This window comes from Cephus cinctus, unplaced genomic scaffold (genome assembly GCF_000341935.2).
Source record: "Cephus cinctus unplaced genomic scaffold, Ccin1 Ccin1_scaffold0307, whole genome shotgun sequence".
Lineage (NCBI taxonomy): Eukaryota > Metazoa > Arthropoda > Insecta > Hymenoptera > Cephidae > Cephus > Cephus cinctus.
In genome coordinates this window covers 318,503-342,101 of record NW_014333010.1, presented here as the reverse complement: position 1 = coordinate 342,101, position 23,599 = coordinate 318,503, and the positions used below count along the sequence as shown (strand labels likewise).

Sequence of the window (23,599 nt, the reverse complement as noted above, 5' to 3'; positions counted from 1 at the left end):
AACGAATTTCGTCATCTGTTTTGTTCACATCGTCTGTATAAACTATCTGAGCAAACATGACTGGTCGTGGAAAGGGAGGAAAGGGATTGGGAAAAGGAGGAGCCAAGCGCCATAGAAAAGTTCTTCGAGATAACATCCAAGGAATCACCAAGCCTGCCATTCGTCGTCTGGCTCGTCGTGGTGGTGTCAAGCGTATATCTGGCTTGATTTACGAAGAAACTCGTGGCGTCTTGAAAGTCTTCCTTGAAAACGTAATCCGAGATGCTGTCACCTATACCGAGCACGCAAAAAGGAAAACAGTTACTGCTATGGATGTAGTCTATGCCCTTAAGAGGCAAGGACGCACCCTCTATGGTTTCGGTGGTTAAGTCATCGGACTTGACATACGTCTATAATATCAGACAAACCGTAAAACAAAACGGCCCTTTTCAGGGCCCCAATATTTTTATACGTTTTGGAATGGTATTCGTTTACTTAGATTTATTATACTAAATATTTACAAGGATATCTTCTTCAGAGGCAGTACTTAAAAAATGTTGTTCAATATTCTTAATAGCCGCCTATAAATTATTTTTAATTTTAATCCAATTGTTTCAATGAATTAAATTAGGCAATACTACGCGCCATGAAATACCTTAAAAGACGCCAAGGTTTTTGTAGAGCATAATGAGAAAAGATAGGCTAATATAACATGTTGAGAGATATATTCAGTTTCTGTCAATTGAAATTTATGCCACGTTTTAAAATCCATTGTAAGACTAAAGCATAAACAGACTCAAATGTTACTGAATTAATGAAACTGCAATGCTATTTATGCTTGCACAGAAATGTATCTGTACTTTAAATTATTGGAAGAACCACAACTTGTGAAGAGATTAATACAGCAGAAATTGTTTTGAAAAAGTCATTTTTTATTTACAGTAGTATCAACTTGTTCGGAACATATTTTATAACTATTTACACCATAAGTAGAACGTACATTACAGTTCCTGTTATTTCTCTTCCAAGCCTTGTTAGTTCCTGAAACAATTAAAAAGATGTCAAAAATCAGTTTCTTAGCTTGGTTTCAGACGAACAAAAATTGTGTACTTTGTACCATAATTATTGACATAGCATAGACTAATATTTCATATAAGAAATTTTTTACAAATATGAATACTTAATCAGATGCAAAAAATTAACAATATGAAAGCGAACAGAAGACTATAGATATACTACAATCGAAACGTTATGTTAATAGTTTTTATGAAAGCGAAAAGAAGACTGTAGATATACTATAATCGAAACGTTATGTTAATAACATGCATATATTATTCTGGCTACGTAATAAATTCATACATATTTCATAATAAAAATTATAAACAATTTCACCTTCATAATTTTATACCACACTTAAAACCCAGTCTGCCAACAACGTAACATTCATGTCCTTCCAAAATCTTTAAATTCCATGCTATCAATTATTCCAAACCTTGTAGTATTAAAAAAAATGGGAAATAGAAAATAAAAAAATAAATAATATCAAGTAGCTAGTACCAATTTGATACATAAAAAATGATCATTTGTAATCGAGTTAAAAAAATATCTCTTATCAATGTCACATACCTTCTCATACGCCTGCAAGATAAACGTTATCGGATTCATTGAACTGTTGGCCTTTAAACCTATTGAATACATTACCGCAAATTGTCAAATTCAGAAAAAATTAAACTTATTAAATTAATGAAAAAAAAAAATGTATATGAACTACGATGAATATTGCTAAAGCCGTACGAAGACACTGCATAGGGAACTAGCAAATCAATCCACTTCTATCCAGTTAGATACCTCATAGAATCGACGAACATTTAAATAAATTAAATAAAAATAATAATTAACCAAGGACAAAGATTTCCTACAAAGCCATGTATATCTGATAAAAAATCATCACCAAGAAACCAATGGTCCAGGATAACTGAAAGCCACGTCGCTATCAATGGGGTTGAATGAAATCTGCTCGCCTCCGTCGGCATTTCATTGAACGATAACCAAGCTTCAGAAAACTTCTCGAGAACAAGATTGGATAAGCACATAGAACGAAGCTTGGCCTACCTAAAATGCCAATAGTTTAATACACAATTGTTAAGGAATGATTTTTATTAATAATTGCGATGATCCAGGCGCGGTAGCGGCAGAGGCGCACGCGTCGCCGCTGCCTCAAGTTTTTTACCTTTATCAATTTTCAATGGTCTCGAAACTTTTTTGGTGATTAGTCGAAACTCATAAGCTTTCACCAATAACGATACGTAGTCTCCAAAAGTAATCTAACAATGAAATAAAGATTATTAAACAATAAGATCAGTGCCGTACTCACGAACGATCATCAAACCGGGTGTGTTAAACGCAAGCGGGTCTCTCTCCATGGTCCGCGCTCTGTCATACTAGCACCACCTATGTTAAGACTCAACATTCAGACCCACTGGAGAATCAGTCTCGTACGGAACCTCCGTGTGCAAGGAAGCAATACTGCAAGTATTTTGTATTCGTAAAGAAGAAGAAGAGGATCAATCATCAATAATGGGTGACAAGGCAGCATCTCCGGTCGTAGTGGCTTCCGCACCAGCGGAAAGTAACTCAGCAGTTCAGGCAGCATCGCCAAAAAAGCAAGCAGCATCAGCTAAGTCGAAGAAGCCACGCGCCAAGCCAAATCATCCTCGTACATCGGAAATGGTGAATGCCGCCATTAAGAGTCTAAAAGAACGTGGTGGTTCTTCTCTGCAAGCCATCAAGAAATACGTTGCGACAACGTACAAGCTTGACGCCGAGAAGCACGCATCGTTCATCAAGAAATATCTGAAGATTGCTGTGGCGTCTGGTGAGCTAGTGCAGACCAAAGGTAAGGGTGCTTCAGGATCGTTTAAGCTACCTTCGGCCAAGACCGACGCACCCAAGCCAAAGGTGCAACGTCCAGCTGCTAAGAGCGTCGCGACGAAGAAGACTGTTGCTGCGAAGAAACCTGCTGCTAGCAAAAAGACCAGTGCAGCTAGCGTGGCTAAGAAGGCTGACGTTAGTAAGAAGAGTAGTGCAGCGGCTAAGAAGCCAGCGGCCGCCAAGAAGGCTGCTGCTCCTAAAAAAGCCGTTCCTGCTGCTACTGCTACTGCTGTCCCTGAAAAGCGCAAAGCTGCCAAAGAAGCTCCACCAAGAGTTGCCAAACCAAAAAGTCCGTCTAAGGTTAAGAAAGTCACCAAATCACCTACGACCAAGCCTAAAGCACCTAAACCCAAAAAGGCTGCTGCTGCTGCTTCTAAAGGAGCTAAAACTGCGTCGAAGAAGCCAGTTTCACAAAAAAAGTGAATACAAATCCTGGCGGGAGATTGAAAGAGAGAGATATGCGAACGGCCCTTATCAGGGCCAACACGTTTTTATTACGTAGACCATGATTTTTGGTTTCATAAAAGTTCATCCCTCATTCTACCGTCATTTCATTTGTACAGAACGTCATTTGACGAAATTGATTTTTAGATACGATAAAAGTCTGTAGTGTACCTTATTAATGAGTATAATTGATTTACTTTAACTGATCTATTAGAGGGTAAATGGCTGTGACATTGTTCAGAGGAATTTGTGATATTAATTAACTAATGTACAGGACACTGACTGTGGCAGCTCATTTTTTGTGCAAAATCTTTATCTGGAGGAATTTCCTATACCTAAATATTGAGACGTACCTCGTACATAGTTTAGAAAAATCAATATTATACAGTCGTTTCACGAGAAAGAAAGCCTATTTAGGGGACTCTGTTACCTTTAATGTTATAGAAATATGGCCCCTCAAAATCTATTTTACTCGTGAACGGATTACATGTACATATATAAGAACCATTCTATTGTTATATTCAGATTACTTCATCCATAGCCTAAACTAGATTATTCAACAAGAGATAATTATTGAAAAATGTAGATATTTAGATTAGTTATTAATAGATCTGTTCGTTTTAGTATTTTTAAGTGCTTGGATGTGTTCGAAAATGAGTATAGAGCGCTGAGTGTATCGTTGTTTATTAAATGCATTGGAACGAGGACGATGTATTCTGTGCTCTCAGCTCATTTTTGAACACACCAGTGTTCCTAAGTACATAAAAGTACTAGGAACGAACATGCCCCTCGACTATATTATGTGAAGTTCTAAGTAAGCGTATTAAGCTTTATCTTTCTTACTTTTTCAAATGGAAATAGAATAAAATAATTTATGATATACGTCGATATAAATTAACCCTAGTATTTAAAATAATCATCGCGTTAATATCGTAATTTATGAATAACATAGGGTTTATTTGTACATACATGCATTTTGTATAATAAAAGATGGATATAATGCGTTGGACAATAAATTATTTAAAGTTTCATGATTAAACTGTAAAGCTATTCCTCGTACATAATTATTTGTGGCCCTGAAAAGGGCCGGTTTTTGTATTCTTGGAGTGGTACTCGTAGCTCTCTTCTTACGTAGTCTTCTCAGTTTTTTTGGGCAGAAGTACAGCCTGGATGTTAGGTAATACACCACCCTGGGCAATAGTCACACCAGAGAGTAACTTATTCAACTCTTCGTCATTCCGGATGGCCAATTGCAAGTGTCTAGGAATAATCCTAGTCTTCTTGTTGTCACGTGCAGCATTGCCAGCCAATTCAAGTACTTCAGCAGCCAGATACTCCATAACAGCAGCAAGATAAACCGGAGCTCCAGCGCCCACACGTTCCGCGTAATTACCTTTACGAAGAAGTCTGTGAATACGACCAACAGGGAACTGAAGTCCAGCCCTACTTGAACGAGACTTCGCCTTTCCCTTAGCCTTGCCACCCTTGCCTCGCCCAGACATGATATCGATTTACTAAACGCTTCGTAGTACAAGTATGACAGACGATCCTCCCGTCTGGAGTAGAGACGTCGATTTGAGTAAAAAGGATGGTACATTTGGCCTTATAACGGTTTTCCACTAAATCCAACGGACCAATAGGAGCGTTGCTTATTCGGTGTTTTCACTACGAGCCATCTGATTGGTGCGTAGGGAGGTCTTCACTGCCTATAAGTATGAGGCGGCACCCACTGACCCGCATTAGTGCTTGAGCTATTATTTGTGTTGTATTGGAAATCTGACAGTTCGTTCACTTTTGTGAGGATGCCACCTAAGACGAGCGGTAAGGCCGTGAAAAAGGCTGGAAAAGCCCAAAAGAATATATCAAAGGCTGATAAGAAGAAAAAGCGCAAGAGGAAGGAAAGCTATGCTATTTATATCTATAAAGTTTTGAAGCAAGTGCATCCCGACACTGGTATTTCCAGCAAAGCTATGAGCATCATGAACAGTTTCGTTAACGATATCTTTGAACGAATTGCTGCAGAAGCATCGCGTTTAGCTCATTATAATAAACGTTCGACTATCACGTCCCGGGAGATTCAGACTGCCGTGCGACTTCTGCTTCCTGGTGAACTCGCCAAGCACGCGGTTAGTGAGGGTACGAAGGCCGTCACTAAATACACGAGTTCCAAGTAAGATGGGATATAATTAACGATGAATTCTACAAGGCGTCCAACAAACCTATAACGGTCCTTTTAAGGACCACAAAATATTTCTACGAGGAACTGCCAGTTACATATTTATTTCTACCTAATCTTCGTTTGTCATTGCTCTTAATAAATTCAGAGCAGTATTCTTTCTATCTAGGAAAAAATCATCTTTTTTAAATCACAGATTAGCGAAGCTTAAATTTCCCAGGTTTATCTACTTACTCGGACAGAATTCTAAGAAACATGATGCATCCAATTAAGTTATTCATTCTCAGTAATTTTTTACTTTCTTGCCTGAGTAACAAAACGTAGGAATGAAATCAATTATTTAGCATATTTCTTACGTTCAGAATTCCAGCTATGATAGTACAAACGAACTTTTTATTATATGTAACAGTTCTCTATGACAACTGCTACTTTAAATAAAAAATGCCACTAAACGAGCTTAATGTCAGAACAAGACTATAATATTTATTTTCCAACCAGAAGTATTTTGTAGCAAGGTGGCACGTTTCATACGGACGGCGCAGAGTTAGTGGTTTCAAATAGACCAACGGGAAAAGCCTCGCCAGTTTCCTGCAGTGCCATTACAGTTAAGTCCTGAAAACATAAGTAGACCTTCACAGAAGTCTAGCCAATTTTGCAAACCACTTTTTCAAATAGTAGTTCACGTGTACTACAATTTTACTTGTCTTTTGATATTTTGAAATTCGCAATTCATGCAAAGCATCGCTGTGATAAAATTTTTTTTATCGTCTGTACAGTTAACTGTATATTCTTGTGAACCATTTTTGTCGCCAACTGCTTCCTGAAAGCCTTATATCACTGGACTTGCCCGCAGTAGTTCGTTTGGTACGTGTTATGTTTTATTTACAAGACTGTACACGATCATACTTTGCAAACAGTCATTTAACTCTGCATATTCCTTAATATAATTATGTATAGCTTTGATGAGCGTAATATTCAATTAATTGTACATTGTGTTAATAGAGATTGTTCATATAGATTGTATGATAGACAATTAAACCAAGTACTGATGGCGATGAAGTATATTACACCGAGCTCTCTGATTGGTGCGTTAAAAGTTTTTACATCAGCATATAAAATGTTCTCTGGCAACCTTTCTTTTTTAGTATTGTACATTGTGGAGAGATTTGTATTCCATAATGGATTGAAATAGTTTTTTAAAATTCTTTTCCTTTTGCAGAAACAGATTTCTGACTTTAAAGGAAGAATTCGTTCAGCCTCAATCTAAAAATAATGGAGCTCCCACAGACAATGAAAGTACTTAAAATTAGATGATTCTTTTTTATCTACATATTGTTTTTACTGTTCCTGAAATGTGAGACTCTTATTTGTAACGCACAAAACTCGTGAGTCATCTGTAATTACGTTATTTGTCATAGTGATAAGAATTTCGAGTGTTGACGAATAAAAGATAACATTCGTCAATGATGTGCGGTAATATAGGAAATGGGATTGTTGATTGTATAACGCTGTAATGCAATTACTTTGTAAAACATACTGAGTATTTTATTGAAATTCATGACGGGTAGAGGGTCAAGTAAAATACACTGATGATGTACAAATAAAAGAAATATATTTTTCACGTTTTTTAATAGCGCAAAATTGATTAACGATCGTACTTTTGTAACATTCACCTCTTTGCAAAGTAATAGCCAACTATAGATAGAGAAAAATAATTTTGTCAATTCATACCCAGTGGCTGCCAAGGCAATATTTGATTAACATATTTCTAATGTAGACTTCTAAAAAATATGGCATTACAGTTAAGATTCATCATTGATACAATCGATATACAGCTTCAAAGTCTTATAATATGTTATTTGCATGAACAACATCGTGTACAGTCCATGAACACCCTCTTTCTCTTCCATTTTTCTGGAATCAATTTAAATTAGCATTGATATTTATACAAATGGACTGAATATCAATACTGCTGATGAACACATACATGTACAATATTCCTGTTTACATTTGCTCTATGTATTCTGCTTATCTAACTAATATTCTCCCATGATTCACTGCTACCACTACTTGTTACAGAGGAATGTCTGCTCAATTGTGGCAATTCGAAGTGCCATTTATTTCCCTCGTTGGCACTCAGGTCATTTTGTGAGCTAGAATTGCATAATGGCGGTCGTGCCTTTATTCCCAGAGTTGTGGGTCTTTTGTTAGGGTTCTCGTCAAGCATCATCTTCAGCAAGTCAAACTGTCAAAAAATTTTCATCTGTTTCTCAAGTATAAAAAATTTCTATCATTTTAAAAGAATGGTTGGCATACCTCTGCTGGATAATGAGTAGCAAAATCCTTAGGGAACACAGCTTTCCTTAAATTCATTAAAGCAACCACTCTTTCCATTTCTGTTGTGAATGGTGTGAGAAGCTCAAATAGGATAATTCCAAGTGAATAAATATCTACTTTATAATTATAAACTTGGCCGTTCATCTGTTCTGGCGACATATACAGGTGAGTACCAACACATGCAGTATGCAGACCAGTCTTTAGATTCATCATGTCCTCTTGTTCACTAGGAGTTCGTGCTTCGTCAAAGCCTTCTGTCATTGCAGTGACTAGACCAAAGTCACCTATTTTTATTTTCTCGTCATAGGCAAAGAAAATATTCGATGGCTAAAAGGATACAAACGATATATCAAAAGAAATAAGGACTAAAACGAAAATTAGAGAAAGTTACTGCAAGTAACTTTAATATAATTAGCTGATTCAATGTACCTTGAGGTCACGATGGATAAGACCCTGCAGATGAACGTATTCCACAGCATCGACTATTTGTTGAAATATATTACAAATTCTTTTAGAATTTCTAGGTCTATCTTGTCTCTTCAGCCATTCACGCAAACTCAATCTTTGGCACAGTTGCATTTGAATGTATAGGAACATTTTCGTCGTTTTTCGAACACCAGTACCTTCTAAATCCAGAGCTAGTTTAGACTTTTTATCAGCAATACTTTCCTTAGATTTTTCTTTATTGGAAGTAATGCTATTTTGAAAGACTATCGACTCAGAGTGATTCATCTTCTGCTTCGAAGATGGTTTAATACTAGCAGCACCAATCGAAATAGAAATATCAGTACTAGAAACACTGTTGTCGTCACTGAAATTTATAACTCGATCATGTCCTCTGATTCCTTCAGGATCCGTATCAAATACAATAAAGGAATCATCATCCTTGGTAGTTTGATTCAATTCGAAAGCATCAAAAGCACTATCTACAGAGGATGCATCACTCTGTGGTACATCAATGCACACCGAATTCCTCGGTTTGGTGTTTGTAAGACTGTGTGATGTTTCCGACGTGAATTCCTGTTTGTTCTTCCACAGGAGATCGTGATTTTCCTGCCACCCTGCTGGTGGGCATTCCAGCCAGGCATTGAAGTAACGCACTATATTGTGGTGATCCAATTTAGCCAGAGCTTTTACCTCTCTCATTACGCGTTCCCTTGAGTCTCGACTGTACATGAGATATAACTGAATATTTAAAGTCACCATAATAATAGGATTATAATTTACAGAATATGCTTCGTTGTTATTTACCTGTTTGGCAAGGCAATTCTTTTAATGGCGTAATTACAATCATCTATTTTGTTTCTTGCCTCAAACACAATTCCATAGCCACCTTTTCCAAGACAATCAATTTGTTCGAAATCCGTCAGGTAACGCGAATAGAAATCTACCCCATTTCCAACATCCTGGAAAGCTTTGTGATCCTCCTCTTTTGCCTCGACGTGCCTTTCCACAATCAAAGGCTATTACATAAACCTTTGTGTTAGAAGTTCATGCGTATAGTTATGATATTGTTTGGAAGTATTGTGTGACTTACCGGCATCACTGCGTCCTTAACAATTGTCGTTGCGTTCAGGAGACGTTGTGTCAGCAAAAAATTTAAGAGAAATGCTGTAGTAATAGATATTATTACCACTTCCTTCCTAAACAATAGTATATTCCATGTTATAGCTACTCAGACATAATTAGTGATGTATCTGTAATTATTACTCACCACCAGTACCAAAGTGAAACAATAATTATTTTCACTGGAGTCTCCTCTTCGTCATTCATATATTCAGTCAAAGATGGTAGCTCAACATTCTCTACAATTATTACTGGATCACTTTCATTACACTGGTTAGTAATATTCCAGCTTTGTTGGCCCTTGGAATATAGATAAAAGCCATTTCCTAAGAATTCAATAATATCATATCACTACAAGAACATAGGATAACGTTTTTAAGGTGCCATTACGTACCGTTTATGTATTCTGAATTATACAGTACTGAAAGTGCTGTTGTACTTTGACTCTCGCTTATTTCTGAGTGCATTTCACTGTTGTTTTCACCCTGAACTACATTTTTAACCGTCATTGACACTGCAGTACCTGTTGGAAGAGAAATGAGACGTTTGACAATAGTAGAGTTTAATTAATTTTGCAGGCCATTATGGCAAAAGTCATATTAGGAGAAATAAAATATTAGTTTGTTTTGAGATAATGTTATTCTTTAGCTGATTACGTAGAGCGAATAAATAATCGTACTTATAGCAGGATAGGGTTGCCATGGAATCTTTGGATATTGCAGTTGCTTTTGCGGGCTCTGGCTTAAAGCTTTAGAGAATGCTTCATTCTCTTGGACGTACAATTGTTTTTCGTGCATTCCTAAATATATGCTGGGACTTGACGAAAAATCAGAACCCCATTCCCATTGTGAGCCATCAAATAAATTTACTTCTTCCAGACCCTTTTCACTTTTTGAAGTTGGCGTATTCTCCTTCCTCCACACAGTGACGATTGGTGAATCAAACTGAGCAAGAGAAAAGTTTAATGATATAAATTCTTTAATCTTTTACTAATTATATTGATTAGCCGCAAATTATCATGTTACCTTGTATTGCCATAATTTTACATTGGGATTGCTTTTATTTATGGCCCAAACTAGGCCCTCTGGTACAATGACTTTCAGTTCTATGTCCACAATATTCTTTTGTGATGGGTTTGCTGCTGTATCATGGCAATCGGCTGTTTCTGCTGGGAGAAGAGTTAGATCATGCTGTCCCACACTAAAATTCCACCTGAAATACAATACTTAAGGAATATTTGAAGTTGTAGTATGAAAATGAAGTACGTTTTAAAAGTGTTACTACATTAAATTGCAAATTTGGAAATTGACCTTTCAGCACCAGTACGCGGTTCAACGGCTCGTACAGTTTGCTGGAGACGTTGAATAACGAGTACTTCTTCATCGTTATAATTGTCATTGGTTTTATTAGTACAACCACTGATATTACATTGGTATAATATTTTTCCTGTTGTTGCTGATACTCCTAATGAAAAATTAGATATGCCTTATTTGGTCTTATTTCATCTGTATATAACATAACTATTTGGAGTAAATTTTATGTTATAGATGTCTGTTACAAAACCAAACTACTTCAGCACAACAATTATTATATCCATAAGGTTTGTATTACTATTTATTTTTCATCTTACCATATGAGCGTGTTTCTTTGCCACCAGAAAACACTAAATCATCCGAATAACGAAAGGAAGATCTGAGGAGATGTTCCGTAGATACTGGAATGCCTTCTAAATGCTCCCCATCAAATTTATACAGGCCACCATTTAACGATGGGATTAGTTTCACCCATTGTCCATTATTGTTAAGCTAGAATAATACATACTCATGAAATACTTAAATCCAGAATATACTTTGCTACATTTGACATACTTCTCTTCGATGGATACTCGATGATAACATAGGTCCATCATCAAAATCTAAAGTCCATTGTTTTTCTCCTTGATGAGCTGCATCCAATGCAGATACTTTTCCATCCAGAGTACTCACAAATACCAAACTGTAAAAAGAATTATATAAACAATGTTTTATTCAAATTTAACATTAATGTTCTCAGTTACCTGCGAATTGGCTTTTCCGAAGTTGGCCCGCAAAAGGTCAGCTGTTCAAAATCGGAACTGCCAACGAATACAAGACATGATATAAACACTAGAAATGACGCAATTTGTTGCTTCCATCCAAACGTGTTACTCATTTTCTATGTAATTAAAGGGCAGCAGCTTTTCCACACCATTATTATTTAACATACGTTAGATCAAGAAGCGCGTCGAATTTTGAAGACACCCAATAACATCCGACATGTAATCAGCTGCTCCAACGTACGTCGAAGCATTGCCAACTTGTTGAACATAAAACAACGGGTTAGGAAATGAGAACAGGAAAAAAGTTACAGACAAGGCTCCAGAATCTTTACAACTTTTTTACACCTGGCGATTGGAGCAGGTGACGTTTATGAGTCATTCTCATTACTTATACGCTTGCGCCAGCACCGACCGAGTGCCAGCGTGGCTGCTCTCATTTTAAAAACCATTTACTGCTCTTTGTTATCATCTGGGTTTGCACATGTGCTGTCTTCTGAACTAAGTTGTTCTTGGGGCGACGCCATTGGCTTCTTCTCCAAAAAAGGGATTGGAGCAAGGCAGTGGGAGTAAGTTAAACCAATTGTACGATGTCCACGTCTCCCACTAGATATTGATTACGCCCAAATAGTAACAGCGTAGGTACTTCAGAATCATAGTGGTACAGCAGAAGTCGAGAACTGGTTATCATCTAATCACAAGCATCTTCTTGGATTGTGCTTTGTTTGGAACACGTGAGGTAGCGCTCAGAAATATCATTAGAACTCTCGTCAGCTCTTGTGTTCCGTCCTCTTTTGGCTACAGAGTTGTTCCTGCTCTTGCGGATTGCCAGGTGAAGTGCAGTGTTGTGCAAAGAGTATTGTATCTCCGGGGAGAAATAGAGGGTCGAGGATGCAAGGTGTGAATGTGTTTATTACTTCCTAATTTCATTCTCCATTCGATCACAGTTTCAAGGACGTTTGTTACAAAAGAGTGACAATTGTGCAAGCGATCAAACACACGCCAACATCTATCCTTTCCTCCAGCCATACCTGAGGACAATAATAGATTTGGCTGGAACCTACTGGCTGATTAAATAAATAGGATTGTCTCACTCTCTAGCTACTGATCTACTACTAGTGGCTAAATGCATCTCAGACATGTCCAATAGGAACTCTTTTACGTTCCTATATTTTTTTTACTTTATATTTTAAGGAATAGGTTCTTTCCAATCATGGAGATTAGAGTGTTTCATTTGCATTTTATTTAGGAATAATAGTCTGATACTCATTATACATATCATTTATTTTATTAGGAAGCGTTTTAGTGCAAATCTGTCTCACTGTAGTATATTGCAACTCATTTAGATTAAAGTTATACTATGAATCTCTTTGGCTAGGAGGCATGGAGAGTCAACAGCAATTTTGCTTACGGTGGCACAATTTCCAAAATACACTTCTGAGCTCCCTGCCAAAACTACTTGATGGAGGATATTTGACGGATGTCACTCTAAGTGCTGGTGGTAGGCATATTCGAGCTCACAGGATCATACTCTCAGCATGCAGCTATTATTTCAAGGAATTATTTAAGGTACTGCTATAGATTCCTCTTTGTTTTCTATGTTATTCGTTAAATTGCATTGCAGGACTTGAGCTCTCAGCAGCATCCAGTTATTGTGCTACCTGGTATGGAATATGCAAACTTATGTGCGTTAGTGACATTTATGTATAACGGAGAGGTCAATATATATCAAGAACAACTCCCTGCTCTTCTTGCTATGGCTGATACTCTTCATATTCGTGGGTTGGCTGACATTGCTGGGGTATGCAAAACTTGTTATTAACTCAAATACCTAAGAATCTGATAACTAGTGAATTTTATTTCTTGTACCGATTGATGATACTGGTCTCCAAAATCCCTTAAAATGGATTAATTCTTCCAAGAACTTTGCATGTGAAACATAACATCTATTTGTAATACATGAGAACAACACAGTCAAGCAGATCATTCGTGAAAGATAGACTTTATTGCTGATGATTGTACAGTACAATACAGGAATACTCATAACATTTTCTATAAATCATTAATATATTTCAAAGTCAAAATTTTACCACACTTTCTGAACCGCACTCTGCACTAGGAATGCAGACCATCTAGCGTTTTTCAAGATTTCAGGCATATATACAGTTTCTATGTAATTAACAAAAATCGATTGCATGCAAAAATGTTGTATGATTTTTGTAACTACATTATGGCGATTGGACAATATGCTGCTACGATTAACATAGATTGTTTCTGTATCTCATGTTAAAAGGATATCGCTAGAAATTTTCTTCAGTGCCGCTACAGTGTTTTCTTTTTTCTCATGTAGCCCATTTTTCACTACACTATATTACTGTCATATAATTGATAAAAAAGACAAAAAAAGAGAAAAATTAGCACACTCGCTTGATCCTTCTTTAATCTTGATATCACCCTATGATCGTGTTGTTTTGTTCAGGTCACTTAAACACATTCACTGTCGTTCCTCAAGAAGTACTTCACAAAGGACTTGTCCTCCGCGTACATATTGTGTACATACGCGCATCGAAGGAACGATAATGAATAACAAACGATATCCACGAGATCAAGATCGTTGTGTGTGTTGCAACTAAATGCAAGTGGATGCATCCCATGGAACCTTACCCCATAGAATGAATTTAAAGGTACATTTAAAAAATAGCTTTCTTCACGATACTTTATGTCGCGACAGATTGCACTTAACGAGAAACAAGACTACAGAATAAAAGATGACAGGTGGAATTCTAAAAATGATCCAATAATATGACAGAGGTAGCTGCCATAAGTTTCTCTTTTAATCATCCACCATATGTTTAGTAGTTACAAAAAGAAATGCAAGAGAGAACCTGGACCAGTAAAAATAAAAAATAATCGTGGAATTAATGCCTTTCGCTAACAGCTTCAGTATCAATGTACTATGTATCAATTCGTTGTCCGTCATGTAGACTTCACTGTTAATTCCAGAAGAATTCACGACACGACAACGGACTCTTTGTGAATCCACCTGTACTCGCCCAAGAGAAGGACACCTCGGAGATGGCAGTCAGAAAGGAATCAAACGACAGTACAGCTCTTGCCGAATCCCTAGAGTCAGTCTCGACGATGCACCTAACGGACAACCCTGAGGAGGAGTCTTCAAATGACCAGGATGATACTCCCTACAGCGTAAAGACAAAGCCTTATTATTCGATAAACGATAAACTAAATCAGCGTGAGAGGAAGCCAATCCCAGGAATAATACCTTCTAACAAAGCAGTGGACAAGGGTCAGGATAGTGGAATGGATGAAGGTATCCTGGTAACCGAGGAGAAGAGTCCGGTTTTGGAAAACGTCAAGTTATTACCAGTAGACAGCGAGAATGCAAATTTTGGATTTTTAGGCGGCACCACAGTCGCCAATAGGAACGCCACTCAAAGTTCGAACAAGACAAGCGTGACTTGTTTGATCTGTGGAAAACAACTAAGTAACCAATATAATCTTCGCGTTCACATGGAGACGCACAGCAACAGCTCGTACAGTTGTACAGCTTGTTCTCACGTATCGCGTTCACGTGACGCTCTCAGAAAACATGTTTCTTACAGACACCCGGTAGCTTCTCCCCAAAAACGTCCTCGTTACAGCCTGACAAAACCGTAGAATGGATGCTGGCATGTTTGTAGCCAACCTGACTCACGTATCCCTTCGTTAGGACGCTTTTCTGTCGGTCGTTCGGTACGTAGAAGTTTATTAATCTGCAAAATCCTCGTCCGACGTGATATTGTAGGAAAAGCGAATAAAAGTCATATGCGTCCATTTGTATAAAGAGAAAGTAGAATCGACAATGATTCTTATATCTCTCCTCTCTTGGATGCTGACGTATGCGGATTGACGGGAGAGCGAGCATGTTCCTTCAAACCTATAGTGTTCAAATTGTTATTGTTTTCTTGTTATCGTTAAATCGTTTTAATAAAGACAATCTTAGGGTAGAAGTCTATAATATTCGTTCAATTGTCCATCTTCCTTTTACAGCCTCCTCGCAGAGATGTGTTTCATGTATGACGAGAGTGACTCCAGTAAATTCATACAATCTTTCTTTTATTGTATATCAAGAATCGTATTCAAAAATAATATACAATATTTGTAAGCTACAAATTAAATAAATATAATGCATCTAAAGTTAGTTAAGCTGTATCGAAAAATGGATGATAGTACGGTTCGGCAGTTCAATTAAATCTTTTCTACGCGCCATATCTTTGTATTGCAATCCTGTCCGACAGAGATGAGAGTCTCGTCGTTGTGCCAGACCAGTCGAGTTATTTGACTCTGCGGATGGGCATCTAGAATAAATTTAGTTTGTTGTTACCTCGTTAATGCCAGTCACCCCATTTTCAGAAGGTTGTACCAATCATGGACTATATATCTGTATATCTATACGTACTTTTAATGATGGTGTGCTTAGCCGGATTTGTCACACTCCAAATTATTATGGTGGTGTCCAGACTGCCACTGGCAACCATATCGGAGTCAGGTGACCAGGCCACAGAATTTACACGTGCATTATGGAAGCCCCATTCTTTGTTGTGCGCGAGCTGAAACAGAGAGAGATGAAATAATCGTAAGTCTAATTTTTATATGGAATATTTTAAGTAAGTTTCGTGTAGCAACTATGATAAATTTCACAAGCGACATACCCTCTGTAAGTTCCATGATTTATGAAGCAAGGAGTATAAACAAGATAGGCAATTGTTAGCAATTTACAAAGCAGGGAAAACAACGTTTACTTAACTAATCGTTTATTAATGTTCTTACCTTGTATTCTGGAACCACGTAGAGGATAACTTTTCTATTGGCGTCGCAAGCTACTAAATACTTATTGTCAGGACTGTAAGCCGCGTCGGTGACTGGTCCTAGGTGTTCCAGTTCGGTTTTAGGTGTCAGTGTTGTACTTGACAGTTCATAAATGTGAACTTTATTGTCAGTGGACCCGCCAACGGCGACGTCACCATTTTCTTGATTTATGCTCACGCATGAGGGTTCATAATCGATTGGTACGCTTGACACTTTCCTACCATCTTGCGTGACAGTGAGCTGTAAGTCAGGATTGCTTATAAATCAAATATTTTTATAATAGGCATATATTAATGCTATGAAATTCTTTTTCTTGTATCAACGTACCTGTCTGACGCAGGCAGTGACTACTATGTCGCCATAGATGTCCAGACCCCTTGGCTGAGAGTCTAATTTTATAGCAGAAGCTCCCTGGTAGGAATTTGTAGCTATGTCAATGACTCTGAGGGTGTCATCGATACCGGCAGTGTATACGACGTTATCAGTTGCTTTCATACCATTTATTTGATTTCCATGGCCTTGACCTTGGACACGATCATTCTCGCCAGTCTCTGCATTCCAATTGGTTACATGACCATCATGAGATCCTGTGTAAATTGTACCCCTATCGGGGCTCAAGGCTAACACTGTAATTGGTTTATTGTGACCCTAAAAGTTGAAAAAAAGAAAGTAGTTTTATACTCAATGATAACTACACATGTACAGTGATCTTTGCAGTATTGACCTTTATTATTCTGAGAGGTTTCTCAGGGTTATTGACATCGAGATAATTAATGAATCCACTTAGAGACACGGTCAATAAGTGATTGCCTTGCCATAAGCAGCTAACCTGTAAGGGATGAGAAATGTTATAAATTTTGTTGACTTTGTTGTTTTTATTTTTTACTAGACAATACTTACTTGTTGATCGTCAACAGTTGATCCCATGTTGAATTCACTAATGACTGTGCGCGTTTCCACGTCCCACAGTTTACATGTCTTATCACCGGAAGCAGTTAGGAGTTGCGTACCATCAGGCTTCCAGGCCACCTAGCAATGGAATATAATTAGATATGGATCTGAGGGTCATTTTAAAATTTATTCTTATTATCATGCAAGTCTTTTTATCTCGTACTCCATATACTCCACCCTGATGAGCAGGGGATCCAACTTCTCCAACAAGGTCTGAGGAAGTGCCATCATACATAAAGACTTTTCCATCAAACCCTGCAGAAGCGAATAAATTTCCAGAAGGAGAGTAGCGTACAGCTTGTACGAAACGGGCATGGTCCTGCTTCGTCATCCTGAAATAGAATTCATTTATTTTAAATAGGTTCAAGGTAGTTAAGGTATCGTAGTACTAACTTAAACTTGAATGGAGGCCCTTCGAATACTGCAATGGTATTGTCCTCACTTCCGGTGATCAATCTGAACGGTCTTGCTGGTCTGAAGTCGCAGGAATTTATGGGTTTACTTTGGCCAGATATTTCACCCACGGATGTTCCAGTTTCCGCCATGAAGACATGGCCGAATCTATGACAATTCTTGTTTCAGATTGTTTAGCAATTGTAAAACTGCTTGTAGCAATTCTGATTAACTTTTTCTCTTACCTTTCTCTTCCCTCGCCAACAACAACCATTCGCTGATTGTCAGGAGACCAGGCGATGTCTTTGATGGGTCCTCCGATTGGATGAAATTCATTTTTCAAAATATGCTCTTTGTTTACAGTGTCCCAAATACGAACTTTACCCGACTGATCTGAAGTTAATTGATTTTATTAGTGTTTGGAAATTTAATATATTCACCACATTGTTTAATAATTGCATACCTCCTGATGCTATGTAAAAACCGCTTGGGGAATACTTTGCGACATTCACTGGACAAGAATGCTCTGTATAGATGTCAGCAATTGCTGGATTCTAAAAAGAAATTACAGAATTTAGTACTTGCAACAGTTTTGTATAAAATTATAAAACTTACATCAATGTTTCTAATGATGACACTGTTTCCATTAGTATACAAGAAATTCTTTCCTTTCGGATCAGCACCTAATACTAGAGGTTGTCCTCGTTGTGTTCTTGGCAATGTAGCAAATATAAATTCTGAAAAAAATATTCGTGATGTTGGATAAAAATGTAAAATCAATCATCAAATGTAATTTTCTTTTTAGTCGTGTTTCAGGTAGCAGATGACATCTGGTGTCGACACGCAAGGGTAGACGTATTAATGAGATTAATATGGTGATTCATCAAATGTATATATATTTGATCAATAGCCCAATCTAATCTCTGTTGATTTATCTTTAAAATATTAATTTTATAGCACAGAAATATACACAGAATATAGTTTGCCTATCTGTTGTAACTAATTAACGTTCGGCTGTCAAACTAAAATATCTACAGCTGCTTGACACCCTGGCAAATGTCCAGATCAAAACATCAAAATTATTTTAGGCAAAGTTGCGGTGATATTCTTGTGAAATAACTGAATAATGAATTTAAAACTTTTATGCTGATACAGTGCAATTTGATATGTATGCATCTATTTCTGACTCTCGTGTACAGGCAACACAGAAATTTCTGAATTAATTACTTATTATTTCTTATTTACTCAGAAAGTTAAATTTATCATCAAGCCAGAAGTAGCATAGAAATAGTTAAGCATTCTACAAATGGAGAGAGTATAAATAGTTTAAATAATTCACTATAGAAAAAAAGTATAAAAAAAATATACAATTCAGTATTCACTGTCAAGATGAGGAAACAAGTGAATATTTTCAAACTAGGATTTTGATTCTAGTCAATCTTTAAAATTATGTCTTATGACTGAGGAATAGTCATGATTATGATTCACAGATATTTGTTACTCTATCACTATTACACATAGATAAATCGCTTTTATAATAAAATTACGAAAACAATACGCTTAGTCATAAAACCTTCTAACGAATATTGTGCAAAGTGCTTGAGATAAGTGAGGCGGAAATTGTGACAATTATACGGAGACAGAATCTCCGTTAACGAGCGGTATTTCGGAGCAAATCATAACGGTTTATTAAATGAAAGAAACGGACCGCGAAAAAGAACAAAATAACAGTAGAATATACTGCTCCGATTAAAATATGAAACTTCGACAAATAGAAATCTAGAAAAAATAATAAAGCGGCTGAGAAGATGCATCCGGCTAGTCGGAAATAGAAAGCATACAAGCAAGTGGCACTTATCAAACTTCAAGTTACAAGCGATCGACGTTATTAAAAGTCTAAACGAAATAATTCACAGAATGTTTCTTTATGACTTACTGGTTTCATAGGACATTTCTAAAAAGCTTTTACTCGCAGCGTAACACGTTTAACACTTTCAGTACGGTAAACCCGGTAAAACTCGGCGAAGAGGTCCGATTTGTCACCTCCCCAGCTTAGTACCTATCTCTATTCGCTCCCCCACACACTCGCCACTCACGATTACTTGTCCCGCCCTTCGCCTTATTTGGTTGAAGCATCGAATATGAGAATAAGAGACAACGGCGAAGCTACTATCAAAGATGGGTAGGGAGATGCACAACGCTACGGTTATAGGCGATACCAAAAACATAGCGCTAAATAGGAGCGGCGAGCCTGGGAATAAGATTTCGTGCTCATCGTGTCTGTCGATAATGCATATCCCGTCGTAGCCGAGCTGAACGTGATCACGAACGGGTAGCTTGGCCGGCAGAGGTTCTCCGCAACTTACCGCTGGTTTCCAGAGCAACCCTTAGAACGAGGCCGCTCATCGGATTAAAGCGTTATCGTCTGATAATAAAATTCGATAGACGCTGTGCCATCTCTTCGATTACTTGTAAAACTCTTGGCAAACGTCGGTAAGAAACTTTTTTATGGATTTAAATGCACCATTCCTTATTCCTCAACACACAGTACATTTGAAGCGGAATATTACGGTGGTTATGAATAATGCAATAAAATAATTTTTGTAACTTTTTTTTTACTGAAATCAAACCGAGAAGTCGTTTGATAAACGTTCGATGGTAAATGTTGAATATTTGAATGAGTTTCACGAATTGTGTAAGAGATGGCACTGATCATCGTCTCTATTTAAATAGTAATTTCGTGTCTGATTTACAATTTCAAATATACCTGTAACCTGTTGTTCTACTATAGATGAAAAAATAACTGTCTTTATTCTTTATTATTATTACTATCTTCCTTGTAACTTTGCAAAACTTGGTAGTTGAAATGTCTAGAATTTTTTTAGCATGATTAAAAAATCTCATACAGCGTAAGCATAAGTACATAACCCCTTTCTTGGTTTCATACCTTGATGTAATTAGCAAATGTTATTTAATGTGCTACGTTTTTAAAATGGCATTACCGTTGCACAGTAAATTATCACAAGAAATCTCATACCACACTATAGAGACCAGATAAACATTTGTAGATTATGTTAGTAAAGTGCGAATTCACATATTACCCACTAAATAAATTGTCCTACTAACAAATTGTCCCAGTTTATCTCTGACTGAAATGTAAGGTCAAGGGGACACTGTTTCATTGAAATTTAAAAATATATATATATACTACATGTTATACAAGTGCAATGTAGTATCAATCATCACCCATCACAGTGCATCCGTTTGAAAATAATTTTTTATTAACGTGGGAGCACGTTAAAATTTTACAATATTAACGCATATAACGAATCAGACTCGTCACTTATACATTTTTGGAATGAACACACAATTAAATGCTATTCCAAAATTGCATCTCAAAACAATTTACTTAGTCCTCGTGTACGCTCTAGATACGAGTTTAATATAGGAGCAGAGAGACGTCAAGAGAAATAACGAATTCTAGAATAGTCCTAGTACTCCTCGCCACCTTCCCCTTCCCCTTCGACAGAATCTAGGCCAACTTCCTCATAGTCCTTTTCGAGAGCAGCCAGGTCTTCTCTGGCCTCTGAAAACTCTCCCTCCTCCATTCCCTCACCCACGTACCAATGAACGAAGGCGCGTTTTGAGTACATCACGTCGAATTTGTGATTCAGACGTGTCCACGCATCAGCGATAGCTGTAGTGTTGGCCAGCATGCAAATCGCTCGTTGCACTTTGGCCAGATCACCGCCTGGCACTACAGTTGGGGGTTGATAGTTGATGCCAACCTAATAAAAAGATTGGATGTTAATTAATTGATGTTGCCCAAAGACAAATAGTTTAGATTTATTTAAGCAATAAAAAACAGGTCCAATCACATCCTATTTACATAGATAAAATCGCAGCATTGTAAAAAGAAGGAATGTCTTTCAATTTCCCACAGGAAACGTAGTCTGATATAAAGAATCACGTAGTCATTCAACCGTAACACGGTTTATCTAACCGCATCCTTATTTCTATCATAATGGTACAATATAACTGTAGTTTTCATTCAGATTTTCATATTGTCAAATTTTTTAAAAACAACTGAAGCATCTCAAGATCCAAAACAAATTATTTAAAAGAGGCTTAGAGTCGCAAGTGCTATACTATCTTTAAAATAAATAACTTGCATAATACCTTAAACCCTGTAGGACACCAATCAACAAATTGAATAGTCCGTTTAGTTTTGATTGTGGCTATAGCAGCATTCACATCCTTAGGCACGACGTCGCCTCTGTAGAGCATGCAACAGGCCATATATTTTCCATGACGTGGATCGCACTTGACCATCTGATTTGCTGGTTCGAAACAGGCATTAGTCAATTCGGCAACTGTAAGCTGCTCGTGATAAGCTTTCTCCGCTGAGATAACAGGAGCATAAGTAGCTAATGGAAAATGAATACGCGGATAAGGAACCAGGTTAGTTTGGAATTCAGTCAGATCGACATTGAGTGCACCGTCAAATCTCAAGGATGCGGTAATAGAGGAAACTATTTGACCGATCAATCGATTGAGGTTCGTGTAGGTTGGACGTTCTATGTCCAGATTGCGTCGACAGATATCATAAATAGCCTCATTGTCGACCATGAACGCAGCATCCGAATGTTCGAGGGTCGTGTGAGTCGTCAGAAGCGAATTGTAAGGCTCGACGATCGCTGTACAAATTTGAGGTGACGGATAAATCGCGAATTCGAGCTTCGATTTTTTCCCGTAGTCCACGGACAGGCGCTCCATTAGTAGGGACGTGAACCCAGAACCAGTGCCGCCACCGAAGGCGTGGAATATCAGGAATCCTTGGAGTCCCGTGCACTGGTCTGCTAGTTTACGTAGACGATCCAGAACCAGGTCTACTATCTCCTTTCCTACTGTGTAGTGACCCCTTGCGTAATTGTTTGCCGCATCTTCCTTTCCGGTTATTAACTGTTCTGGATGAAATAGTTGGCGATAGGTTCCGGTTCGCACCTCGTCTACGAATTTAAATGATTACGTTATTAATGTATTTGAAGATACATTGATTTGTTGGAAACTGAATAAAGGGTGGTTGGAGACTATGAAAATTAGATCTTATGGTGGGACTGTTTGTTCTTACCGACGACGGTGGGCTCCAGGTCCATGAAGACGGCTCTTGGTACGTGTTTGCCTGCTCCGGTTTCGCTGAAGAAGGTGTTGAAGCTGTCATCTCCACCACCGACTGTTTTATCTGATGGCATCTGACCATCAGGCTGGATTCCATGTTCAAGGCAATACAACTCCCAGCATGCATTGCCAATTTGAACGCCACCCTGGCCAATGTGTACTGAAAGACACTCACGCTGCGTTGAGACCAATTAACAAGTTAGACATAATTTTTAATTTTTCTTAAGATCTAAGAAAAAAAAACGTTTGCTTGAAATTTTCCTAATTTAACGAACGGTGTTATCACTGTTTAATTATGGAATGATTATTAAACTTTTGAAATACGACAATGGCGTTTTGCATTAGATGGGTTCGCCGAATGATTAACGAAAATTATGAATTTTGTTTGTTGAATTTAAATGGCAGTTGTATTGATTTGATTTTCGAAAATTTCGGGAATGATTACGTACCATTGCTTAGTCGGTGATATAAGTTTGATAAGACTTTAAGATTAAAAGGATTCTAAGAGCCGAGCCGTAAACTTCTTGTTGGCGAATGAACAACGAAATAATGGAATCTGTTTATTGGCGAGCGTTGCGAACATCGGCTATTGTCATTTTTTTTTAAATTCATGTTTTACACGTTCAAGTCATTTGCGTGGTGTTGATTTTGACACTGACTGTAAACTGTAATTATCTGGTATTGATCGGGTTTTCAGAATTAAA

The 23,599-nt window shown here is 37.5% G+C and overlaps 8 protein-coding genes across 13 annotated transcripts; 4 read left to right on the top strand and 4 right to left on the bottom strand.

Annotated features, from left to right (window-relative positions):
- The first annotated feature begins 11 nt into the window (after nt 1-11).
- On the top strand, nt 12-903 carry LOC107266289 (histone H4). The gene has a single exon (XM_015736609.2). It carries the CDS (start codon nt 57-59, stop codon nt 366-368), a length of 312 nt encoding a protein of 103 aa, XP_015592095.1. The 5' UTR covers nt 12-56; the 3' UTR covers nt 369-903.
- Nucleotides 904-2,437: 1,534 nt separating this feature from the next.
- LOC107266285 (histone H1-like) lies at nt 2,438-4,059 on the top strand. Its single transcript, XM_015736604.2, has one exon. The coding sequence runs from the start codon at nt 2,557-2,559 to the stop codon at nt 3,331-3,333; it is 777 nt and encodes a 258-aa protein (XP_015592090.1). The 5' UTR covers nt 2,438-2,556; the 3' UTR covers nt 3,334-4,059.
- A 231-nt stretch (nt 4,060-4,290) lies between these two features.
- LOC107266287 (histone H2A) lies at nt 4,291-4,921 on the bottom strand. The gene has a single exon (XM_015736607.2). It carries the CDS (start codon nt 4,854-4,856, stop codon nt 4,482-4,484), a length of 375 nt encoding a protein of 124 aa, XP_015592093.1. The 5' UTR covers nt 4,857-4,921; the 3' UTR covers nt 4,291-4,481.
- A 161-nt stretch (nt 4,922-5,082) lies between these two features.
- On the top strand, nt 5,083-5,996 carry LOC107266288 (histone H2B). The gene has a single exon (XM_015736608.2). It carries the CDS (start codon nt 5,157-5,159, stop codon nt 5,526-5,528), a length of 372 nt encoding a protein of 123 aa, XP_015592094.1. The 5' UTR covers nt 5,083-5,156; the 3' UTR covers nt 5,529-5,996.
- Nucleotides 5,997-7,125: 1,129 nt separating this feature from the next.
- Nucleotides 7,126-11,929, bottom strand: LOC107266281 (eukaryotic translation initiation factor 2-alpha kinase). 2 transcript variants are annotated; one of them, XM_015736592.2, is made up of 14 exons: nt 11,490-11,929; nt 11,302-11,428; nt 11,064-11,238; nt 10,744-10,897; nt 10,459-10,645; nt 10,113-10,377; nt 9,828-9,956; nt 9,582-9,759; nt 9,405-9,510; nt 9,119-9,330; nt 8,297-9,035; nt 7,847-8,194; nt 7,518-7,775; nt 7,126-7,444 (listed from the first exon to the last, which is right to left on the bottom strand). In XM_015736592.2, the coding sequence occupies exons 1-13, from the start codon at nt 11,621-11,623 to the stop codon at nt 7,563-7,565; spliced, it is 2,967 nt and encodes a 988-aa protein (XP_015592078.1). In that variant the 5' UTR covers nt 11,624-11,929; the 3' UTR covers nt 7,126-7,444; nt 7,518-7,562. The 2 variants fall into 2 exon arrangements, with proteins under 2 accessions (XP_015592078.1, XP_015592079.1); XM_015736593.2 differs by lacking the exon at nt 11,490-11,929 and having other exon boundaries at nt 10,459-10,658.
- On the top strand, nt 11,009-15,519 carry LOC107266284 (protein abrupt). 4 transcript variants are annotated; one of them, XM_015736602.2, is made up of 4 exons: nt 11,009-11,033; nt 12,886-13,076; nt 13,132-13,308; nt 14,511-15,182. In XM_015736602.2, exons 2-4 carry the CDS (start codon nt 12,891-12,893, stop codon nt 15,180-15,182), a joined length of 1,035 nt encoding a protein of 344 aa, XP_015592088.1. In that variant the 5' UTR covers nt 11,009-11,033; nt 12,886-12,890. The 4 variants fall into 4 exon arrangements, with proteins under 4 accessions (XP_015592088.1, XP_015592089.1, XP_015592086.1 ...); XM_015736603.2 differs by lacking the exon at nt 11,009-11,033 and adding an exon at nt 12,052-12,076; XM_015736600.2 differs by lacking the exon at nt 11,009-11,033 and adding an exon at nt 12,113-12,405 and having other exon boundaries at nt 14,514-15,519.
- An 84-nt stretch (nt 15,520-15,603) lies between these two features.
- LOC107266282 (actin-interacting protein 1) lies at nt 15,604-19,828 on the bottom strand. 2 transcript variants are annotated; one of them, XM_025083597.1, is made up of 13 exons: nt 19,654-19,828; nt 18,333-18,454; nt 18,181-18,271; nt 17,963-18,110; nt 17,718-17,885; nt 17,488-17,656; nt 17,274-17,402; nt 17,098-17,202; nt 16,701-17,021; nt 16,335-16,613; nt 16,217-16,219; nt 15,964-16,114; nt 15,604-15,862 (listed from the first exon to the last, which is right to left on the bottom strand). In XM_025083597.1, the coding sequence occupies exons 1-13, from the start codon at nt 19,667-19,669 to the stop codon at nt 15,753-15,755; spliced, it is 1,812 nt and encodes a 603-aa protein (XP_024939365.1). In that variant the 5' UTR covers nt 19,670-19,828; the 3' UTR covers nt 15,604-15,752. The 2 variants fall into 2 exon arrangements, with proteins under 2 accessions (XP_024939365.1, XP_015592080.1); XM_015736594.2 differs by lacking the exon at nt 16,217-16,219 and having other exon boundaries at nt 15,723-15,862; nt 19,654-19,825.
- A 1,140-nt stretch (nt 19,829-20,968) lies between these two features.
- Nucleotides 20,969-23,587, bottom strand: LOC107266316 (tubulin alpha-1 chain). Its single transcript, XM_025083609.1, has 4 exons — nt 23,345-23,587; nt 22,849-23,071; nt 21,897-22,726; nt 20,969-21,505 (listed from the first exon to the last, which is right to left on the bottom strand). Exons 1-4 carry the CDS (start codon nt 23,345-23,347, stop codon nt 21,209-21,211), a joined length of 1,353 nt encoding a protein of 450 aa, XP_024939377.1. The 5' UTR covers nt 23,348-23,587; the 3' UTR covers nt 20,969-21,208.
- Between the last annotated feature and the right edge of the window lie 12 nt (nt 23,588-23,599).